The 10,397-nt window shown below is 45.7% G+C and overlaps 1 protein-coding gene across 1 annotated transcript; it reads left to right on the top strand.

The window, feature by feature from the left end:
- The first annotated feature begins 5,200 nt into the window (after positions 1–5,200).
- On the top strand, positions 5,201–10,021 carry LOC126876400 (uncharacterized). The gene is made up of 2 exons (XM_050639247.1): positions 5,201–5,681; positions 6,093–10,021. The coding sequence occupies exons 1-2, from the start codon at positions 5,201–5,203 to the stop codon at positions 10,019–10,021; spliced, it is 4,410 nt and encodes a 1,469-aa protein (XP_050495204.1).
- Positions 10,022–10,397: the final 376 nt, after the last annotated feature.

Below are 10,397 nucleotides of genomic sequence, written 5' to 3' on the forward strand. Positions count from 1 at the left end.
CCAGTTATCGAGTAGAAATTTTTAAGGAATTAATCGATACATCGATTCTGTTTTGTCTTTCGCTTTTCTTACGAATTTCAATAACTTTGAAGGAAAGCAATCTTTCGTTTATATTTAAATTTAATTAGAAGCATCGTAATTTAGACAAAAATTATGTTCCATTATGTAATATGGAAAAACGTGTAAAATATTCGAGGAATAGTACTCGATATAATATTATCCAGTGCTATTATCGAGTATTATTTAAATTATATCTATAAAAATATTAATTTGCATATTCAACCTACAGCATAAGCGATATACAAAAGTATTAGAATACAAAAACATTAAGGGATTAATAAACATGAAAGTTTATATTATGAAATAATTCATCTCTTCTAGGTGATGCTTTTAATATGTTATTAATCATGTCAAGTACTGTTTTATTATTATGTTATGAGATGTAAATGGTGGGTGGGAATGACAGGGGATGAATGGGATTATATCATTGAGCAGAACATTTTGATAAGTTACGACAAGTGGTATTTATAACTTCCAGCACTAAGTAATAGTACAGTAATGCATGGGAAAGATAAAATGATGAACACTGTATTTTTCTCATTGTACCTTAGAAGTTTGAACAGTGTTTATGATTTTTTTAAATGACCAATATACGTAATCGACATATACAATTCAAAATTCTTTCTAAAATCTAAATGTAAGCACAAACACTTGCGTCTATCAAAAATGTCAAACTTCTGATGAAGATTCTTTCCACAAGTGAAACACAAGCGAGGAATTGAAACTTTCATTTCACTTTCCAATCCTAAACTTCACTTTTCATTCACTGCCAGAGCAACAAGTTCAGAGGATTCATTCATGCCTCGAAACAGTAGAAAGTAGGGGAAAAAGAGCGGGCACAAAGTGGGACAAAGGACACGTATAAATTAGAATATATTCATTTTGCTACGATTACTGCACAGAAAATAATCGATTCGAACTGACCAGCAGTCTCCTCGTATTTAAATTGCTACAATCAATCAGATCAAATAAAAAAGAATCGGACAAAGCTAAGGAAAGGACCGAAGACGCACAAAAATCAGAATAAATTTTATAATTATTCGATAGACAATGATCGAGCGAAACTCAACGTCGATGGTCTTGCGTATAAATTCAATAAAGGATGGACGATGCAAATTTATCAACAGTATCCTCGCATAAAAGTTCCTCACCTTTTTGACCAAGTAAGAAACCACGCGAAATGAAGAAAAGAAATTACACACAGAAATAAATTAGAATGATTTCTTGTAACTACATTTAGCGTCACGATGATTTCATAGAAGATATAGTGGATTTAAACTCACCGATGTCACCGAACTCAATGTCTTCACGTTGGAATTCCACCCTTTCGAGCAGGTTGGATGAACACTCGTATGGAGCGCAACTGGTACTGAGCTGTGGCGAAACTAAGGTCCTGGTGCTCCTTCTCCACCACTTGTTCGCTTGCCAGCAGTTTCCAGCTATGTCGAGCACGATGCGCAACCTCGAATATTTATGCAACCCTCCCCACCAGAAGGACGAGCTGTTCGAAACGAAAATTGTTTCAGGACTCGGAAGGTTTTCCCCTTCTCTTCCGACATTCACCTATCCGCGCTTCGGCTCGTTTCCTCCCCAGCCACCGACAAATCTTTTCTCATGCAAATAAACGAACGATTGGTATTTTGAACGCGGAACTCCCGTGGTTGGCTTAGTAGAGTTAAATATGGGAGGGACTTCATGTTTGTTGACGTCAGGTACGTTCCTTGATGCGTGATGGTAATTTTAGACTGACGCAAATTGTTCTTCTTGGGCTGCTTGTTTTCGCAAATAAACTTTTATGATTGACGAAAGCGCAAAATGAGATTTCGGAGAAGGGGGAGGTATGTAGAATTTTGAACATAATTGAAAAATGTAGGTATTTCATAATTATATGGACAGGATGTATATGGAATGGATGTGGATGGTAACTGATGGTACAAGCGGAAAGGGGGTGAAAGAAGTCGAAAATATAGAATAAAAATTTTTTTCTTAATTTTTCCATCGAGACAACGATCTACAGTGAGATCCGTTATAACGAGATAAGATTCAAAGTTGATTTTCTCGAAAACAAAGCCTCGAACGAAAGATTTCTATTCTATATTTTCTTTTTTCGCGTAGAATCACCCCCTTTCCGCTTGTACCACCAGTTACCAACCACCCTGTATATTCGTACGTGAAGCTAGTCTAAAGTCTATTATTATAAATACTAAATGTACAGAAAATCGGTTAGGTGTTCGAACTGTAAGACATATCCAAGTAAAATCATATATCTAAAAAGACGAGATTCTATGTATTTTGTTTCGAGGAAATAGGAATAATTTCTGAATTTCGCCACTGGTAATTAGTGGTACACAAAGTTGGTAAAAACAAATCAAACAGATGTTATATTCAAATACGATTGCTCACGTGCAGCGGATGCCTGGCAGCCGCAGTAGAGCGTGCCTGTCTATGGTCAGACGCGTGCAAACAGGCGGAAACACAAATTAACAGTAACAGCTTAATCTTAAATCTTCCTACACCTTAACACATCATTACAATTCCACGTATTTGCCCTTTCGAGTTCTCATTTATTCTATTAAAAAGTTTCTTTAAAATTCTGATCACTGAATTAATTGATTATACATAATCTATAAAATTTAATTTTTTTTTTTTTTTGTAACCATCAAAAAACACGATGTCTATGTTAAAATACCGTTAGGCAAAAAACAGTTTCTGCGACCATTATCATCGTTATCATGCGAACACAGTCTCATGGTAATATACCTCTCGCATTTGCATAAAAAGGCATTTTTAATATTTATCTAATATTATAAATATTTATGATGAATTTCTTTTTTTTGCAGTAATCTGCTTCAGAAAACCTTACGTTACTTATTTATCAAAAATTCCTGATTTAAAGACGTGGTACTCCGTTATGAATATTCTTCGTTCACTCGACGAAATCCTTACACTTCCAAAATTATAAATCAGAGAATAAAAATATTTCATCTGTCGGAGATAAAAGAACACCGGAGCCTTTTGAACTTTGGATAACCCCTCAACATTGTAACCTAGAGTCTACTATAGCAGTAATTAAACAATTGTAGTTATTTAATCCGATTGTAATTGTTCGAGATTGGTGATAGTGAGCTCTGGCTCGAGGCGACAGTCTGTCGCCCAACGTAGCCGCGGCCAAGGGATGAACGCTTTGTTTAACAAAGGTATGGAGTAATCCTATAGCTCAAAAGCTTAAAATCCTATAGCTTAAAAGAAATATTCGTGGCGACACGTGACAGTAAATATTCCAACGGTTTTTGTCCCGTGGCTCGCCACGCGCAGACCCTATTCCTGGAGTAAGATAATTGCCAGATGTCGATGCGTCTCCATAGTACATGTTCAGCTAGCTCGAGGGCTCGTTATAAATCTTAAGATTTAGTCAACTAAAGTCCATCAAACAGACAAACAGTTTTTGTCCCCACTACGGGAAAATAGGGGAGACCAATTTTTCAACGAGCGGCGTCTCCCACTAGCAACTTCCCCTCGAAAACAGCCAGCATCTTTTTCTAACCACCGGTATAGAGATTGACCAATTAGCGGCAACGACAATTTCCCTTACTTTCTGAACGGAGGCTTTTCTCGACGAATCCGATCTCGTGTCCTTAGACACGCCCCAATATAGTTTTCCTCCGTGGTATCATCGGGACGGGAAAGTCATTCTCGCTCGCGATCTCATCGACTAAAGAGTAACATCTTCGCGATCAGTGGTTATTTCACGTTTTAACCAGACTTAGACTTTGTGAGTACGTCCTTTTGTCATCCCGTTGGCCGCGGCTACGTTGGGCGACAGACTGTCGCCTCGAGCCAGAGATCACTATCACCTATCTCGAACAATTACAATCGGATTGAATAACTACAATTGTTTAATTACTGTTTTAGTAGACTCTAGGTTACAATGTTGCGGGGTTATCCAAAGTTCCAAAGGCTCCGGTGTTCTTTTATCTCCGACAGGTGTTCTTTCATCTCCGACACATCGATTTCCAATCTGTCTTGAATAGATCGATAAAATCGCGAAGGTGAATATTTTTATGGCCCACGAATATAATTCCAATCGAATTGCCATGAATATTTGATCCGTCAATCGCGTGAAGGTACTTGTAACTCACGCTGGGATGATCCGCTTGAGCGAATTCATCATCACGCGAGATTCCCTCGCAACGCGTTTTCATGTAACGCTATATCCATCGCGTAAACGTGGCCACGTGAACAGGGGAAGGCGGCGAGTGTACGTTAAACATTATGCCGTAGTTGGGTTGGTTAATTGGTCAGAGCAAGCCAGTTAGTTTCATTACGTTATCTCCATCTTCGTGGGTGTTACGACCGTTCGCGGAGAGACGCGACCGCGAGGAAAACGCGTCAGCGAGAGGCGTAAATTCTCGCTACGATTCGGTGAATCGACGCCGCGAAGTAGTCGTTCCCCTGTTTCGGTTAGGATAACAGAGGTGGTTGATATGAATATGACACAGTAGTAAGTTATATTTCACCACTCTCAATTATCTAACAAATAATGGCCACCGGTAACGAACTTACCGCCTTGCGTCGACGCCGGGATTATTGCATCGGCCACTTTACACGCTTATCGAAAAAACTGGATGAAATCGAACAATCCGGCTGTCCGCGAGAGAACGAGCTAATTCAAATCAAAAATCGTCTGGAAACATACGAGACGGAGCTCCGTGCCATTCAAAATGAAATCGTAAGCATAGACGAGGAGGAGTCCGCTCGCGGCTTTGAAATAGCCGACGAGTACGAGAGACTAGAACTCCGATTAACTACTCAACTGAGCAACCTACGACTAACTACGACGTCACAATCGACAAACGACGAATCAGCTGCCGGTCGCGAGTCTGCTTCGCTTAAACTACCGGAGATTCGAATACCCACATTTGATGGTACGCTCTAGAATTGGCAGTCATTTTACGATTCCTTCTCGTCAACGATAGATCAAAACGAACAACTAACACCAGTCCAAAAATTCTATCACCTCCGATCAGCCTTGACTGGGAGGGCCGCGCGAAGTATAGAATCGCTAGCCATCACCGAGTCAAACTATGCAATCGCCGTTGACATACTTAAGGAAAAATTCGACTGCCACCGTCAAATCTGCATGCGCCACCTAGACTTGCTTTTCGACTATCCGAAAATAGTTAAGGAGACACCCGAAGCCATAGATGACTTCCTCGAGACGGTCAAAATAAATCTCCAAGCGTTAAAGAACCTCGGTGACCCTATCATATCAAACACCGTTCTGATCAAATTACTTACATGGAAGCTACCCCCAGCCATCATTCGCAAATGGCAATGCACCTTACCAGACAAGAAATTACCGTCATACAAGCACTTGATAGACTTCTTGCAAACACGGACGAACGGCGATAGAACAAGTTCAGCATTTACCGCTACGAAAAGGGCCTCCGAACCACCCAACCGTCAGCGACCGAGCGCGTCGCGAAGTCATGCATTCACCGCGACGCTCAAGACGCCGGTATGTCCGGACTGTCGAGGACAACACGAACTACGGTATTGTGACGTCTTCAAGGCGAAATCGCCCAGGGAGCGTCTCGACACAGCCAAACGGGCGTCGCTCTGTACGAATTGTTTAGGCAAGGGACACGCTCTCAATCAATGCTCCGCCGGGTCATGTCGCATCTGTAGACAGCGACACCATACTTATTTACATCGAGATCATGGTCACAGTAGATTACGTGCAAGCCGCACATCGAGCGGTCGATCGTCGAGCGACCGATCATCGAACGGTCGATCTCCGCCTAGTTCACCGATCCCGCGGTCGTCACACCGATCGAGACGCGCATCCGCGTCTCCACGAACGTCTCCCCGAACGTCTCCCCGAACGTCTCCCCGAACGTCTCCCCGAACGTCGCCGCGAACATCCCCGAAACGCGAATCTCGGTCAACGCGAACGACGGCATCGGGGTCAAATATCTCCCCCAGTGCTAAACAGCTAGGGGAACACTGATATCCTCAAACGGCTTTGCTAGGGACCGAACCACCGAAAACCGACTCATTGACCTCGCCCCCGTCCGGCCCACTCCACCGCGATTTGTTAGTCACCGCACAGGTCAACATACTGGACAATAGAACTCAACCGTTCCGCTGTAGAGCTCTGCTAGACACCGGCGCGAGCATGAACTTCATCACCGAGAGACTCGCCAATTCGTTGAGACTCAACCAACGGAAATGTTCGGTCCCGATCGGAACACTTAACACGTTGTCAACGACCTCGAAACGCTACATCACGGCCACGATCACCTCCGTTGACGGCACATACGAACGCACCTGGACTTTTCTAATCATACCGACCATATCGACTTCGATCCCAGATCAACCCGTAGATCGGTCAACGATACAGATACCCAGAAATCTACGACTAGCCGATCCAAGATTCCACAGACCTGCTCCGATCGACGTGCTATTGAGCGCCGGGCCAACACTAGCGTCACTGTGTGTCGGCCAACTTGATATCAGTCAAGCAAACGGGACCGACTTGCGTCTGCAAAAAACGCGGTTCGGATGGGTCATCGGGGGGAGCCCAGCCTCGCAACCACCCGCACACGCATTTCACGCGTCCACGACGGCCTTGCAGGCGGATCTCGCCCGTTTTTGGGAAATCGACGAGGGACCGCCCACCGCGCACATTTCGGAAGCGGAGCGACAGTGCGAGGAACATTTCCGGAATCACGTTCAACGCACCCACGAAGGGCGATACATGGTCGCTCTCTCCTTCAACGAGACAACTCCCTCGCTTGGATCCTCCAGAGCCATGGCGATGAAGCGACTAATATCTCTCTGCCGTCGGTTCCAACGAGATAAGCGTTTCGAAGCCGACTATCACGCCGTAATACAGGAATACTTGGCATTAGGGCACATGACGAAAGTTACCACGGACCACTGCACTGACGACGGATATTTTTTACCACATCATGGCGTGATCAAGGAGTCCAGCCAAACTACGAAACTCCGAGTCGTGTTTGACGGATCGGCCCCAACCACCACCGGAGTTTCATTAAACGACGTACTTCATACGGGACCGAAACTACAAGATGATTTATACTTCATCCTTTTAAGATTTCGAGCTCATCAATACGTCATTACAGGCGATGTCGAAAAAATGTATCGCCAATTTCTTGTGCGCCCGGAGGATCGGAAATTTCAACAAATTTTGTGGCGCAATGCTGATGGAGAAGTCGACACTTATCAACTCAACACAGTGACATTCGGGCTCTCAGCGGCCCCTTATCTGGCCATCCGCTGCCTCAAGCAACTGGCGGACGACGAGGGGCATCGATATCCACGAGCGGCGACAGTCTTACAGCGAGACTTCTATGTCGACGATGTTCTCACAGGAGTCGATACAAGGGTCGAGGCACAATCATTGAGAACGGAGCTCACAGAACTGCTCAAGCTAGCCGGCTTAAACATCCGGAAATGGGCGTCGAACGACCGGGAACTGCTACGAGGACTTCCCGAGACGGACATAAACGATAAGCTGCTACTAGGCGAATCGCAAACCTTCAAGACATTGGGTGTTGTTTGGAATTCCTTCGACGATTCGATCCTATACTCCGTCAAAACCAATGATGCCGACTCTCGAATTACGAAGAGAACCATCAGCTCCGAAATCGCCAAGATCTACGACCCGCTCGGATTGCTGGCACCAGTAATTGTTCGAGCTAAGATGTTGCTCCAGCGACTCTGGACACTAAAAATTAATTGGGACGAATCCTTACCGGCTGACGTGCACACGGAATGGAGCAAATATTACGCACAGCTGCCATTATTGAATAACGTGGAGTTTCCACGTAAAACGATAATCAACCCCGCAGCGGAAATTCAGTTACACGGGTTCTGTGACGCCAGCGAAAGGGCATATGGAGCATGCGTTTACCTTCGCACCATCACCCTGGATGGTCAGGTCTGTACACGTCTCCTCACTGCGAAGTCGAAGGTAGCTCCGCTCAAATCACTAACCATTCCAAGGCTGGAACTGAGTGGAGCACTCCTTCTCGCGTCACTAGCCACCACGGTCCTCCAAGCCTTGCCAAGCAACATTGCTCGGACCGTTTACTGGACTGACTCCACAATCGTTCTACATTGGATCAACACATCACCCCACACGCTGAAAACCTTCGTCGCTAACCGTGTGACAGAAATTCAACGGAAGACTCACGCCTCAGATTGGCGTCACATCCCCACTACCGATAACCCGGCAGATCTCATATCTCGAGGCCAACTACCCGAAGACTTCCTGAAAACAACCATTTGGCAACATGGACCAGAATGGCTTCAACAACCGGAAGAATACTGGCCAACGTGGAACCCAGTACCGTTAAACGAAACACCGGAGCAGAAAAGGGCAACCTGTCTGTCCGCGACGCCGGCGGACCACAGCATACTGGGGAGATTCTCCTCTTGGCCCAAGCTTATAAGAATTGCCGCTCGGTGCCTTCGATGGAGACAAACCCGGGATCGAGGCAAACCTCTGACCATGCACGAGTTGACCAATGCACACAACAGATTAATCAAACTATTGCAAGCCTGTTATTTTTCAGACGAAATCCGTGCTCTCCGGTCAGATAGAAATTCGGCAATGAAGGGGAAGCTCCAAAGACTCAATCCATTTCTGGACAAGGACGGGATGCTGCGCGTCGGAGGCCGACTCAGTCATTCACCAATGCCTTTCAACCAGAAGCATCCAATAATTCTACCCAAATCCTCAGTTACCGCGCTCATAATCGAGCATGAACACCTCCTAAATCTCCACACCGGAACTCAAGCTACCTTGTACGCCCTAAGGAGATCCTATTGGCCTATCGACGGCCGCAGTCAAGTTTGGAGCACGCTGAAGAAGTGCGTCCGTTGCTGCCGAGCCAATCCCCCTCCAGTGGATTATATAATGGGCGACCTTCCAGCTGCCCGGATAACAGAGTCTCGGCCATTTACCAACGTCGGAATCGACTACTGCGGACCGTTTTACATCAAGGAACGAAAGGATCGCAACCGACTCAAAATCAAGGTATACGTAGCGATCTTTGTGTGTCTTGCAGTTAAAGCAGTCCACATCGAGTTGGTCAGCGATCTCACTAGCGAGGCCTTCATTGCTGCTCTGCGGAGATTCATCGCTCGCCGCGGATTCTGTGGGACAATCTACTCCGACAACGGTACCAACTTCGTTGGTGCCAACAACGAATTACGAGAGCTCCGAAATCTCCTGCAATCCGACGATCACAAGGCACAGGTCCAGTCCTTTTTAGCCGACCGACGGATCGAATGGCACTTCATCCCTCCCAACTTACCTCACTTCGGCGGGTTGTGGGAGGCTGCAGTGAAGTCTTTCAAACGACATCTCAGACGGGTCGCCGGTAACGAGCTCTTGACCTTCGAAAACCTTAACACCCTCATCATTGAGATCGAGTCCATCCTCAACTCCCGCCCGCTGACGCCGATATCTTCAGACCCAAACGATCTCCTAGTTCTTACTCCCGGTCATTTCCTCATCGGAGATTCACTAACCAGTTTCCGAGAACGAGATTTCAGGGACACGCCATCCAATCGTCTCTCCTGCTGGCAGCATATTCAGAAACTCAAACAACACTTCTGGCGCCGGTGGCATCGAGAGTATCTCAACGAGCTACATATCCGGAACAAATGGAACAAGGGCAGTCACGACATACGAGAAGGCACCATCGTCCTTCTCAGAGAAGACAATGTTCCCCCGATGCAATGGCCATTGGGCAGAATCATCAAGGCCCAACCCGGCGCAGACGGCATCATACGCACGGCTATCGTTCGAACAGCGACGAGTACCCTCGAACGGAGCATCAAGCGGATGGTACCACTACCGAGCAGAACGACTCCAGACGACTCCGAACCAATCAACAGTCCGAAGTCTGATAAGAGGTCCACCTGACGACAGCACACCATATCACTTGATCGGTGCCCTCTCAACGGGGGGAGGATGTTACGTCGCGTAACACTCTACCTAGCCGAGGCCACACACCGCGGGCAATATGGCAACCAGATGTCTTCGGATACTCGCAGCGTATCTTCCATGATTTCAAGGACCTTCCATAAATCACATAGATTTCCTAGAAAAGGTCCTTCAAACGAAACAAACATCTGGTTCGGAGGAATTTCTAGAGACTATTGTCTACCACGGCTTAACAAGGGAAAGTCAGTTTTTGTCACGTCCGCTGCAACTTTCCTCCCACTAACCACTTTCTCTCGAGGGCGGTTAAGACCCTTCGTTTAACCAATTAAAAACGAAGCCTATTCCCTCACTCTCC

The sequence above is a fragment of the Bombus huntii genome, unplaced genomic scaffold (genome assembly GCF_024542735.1).
Source record: "Bombus huntii isolate Logan2020A unplaced genomic scaffold, iyBomHunt1.1 ctg00000073.1, whole genome shotgun sequence".
In the NCBI taxonomy this organism is placed as follows: Eukaryota; Metazoa; Arthropoda; class Insecta; order Hymenoptera; family Apidae; genus Bombus; species Bombus huntii.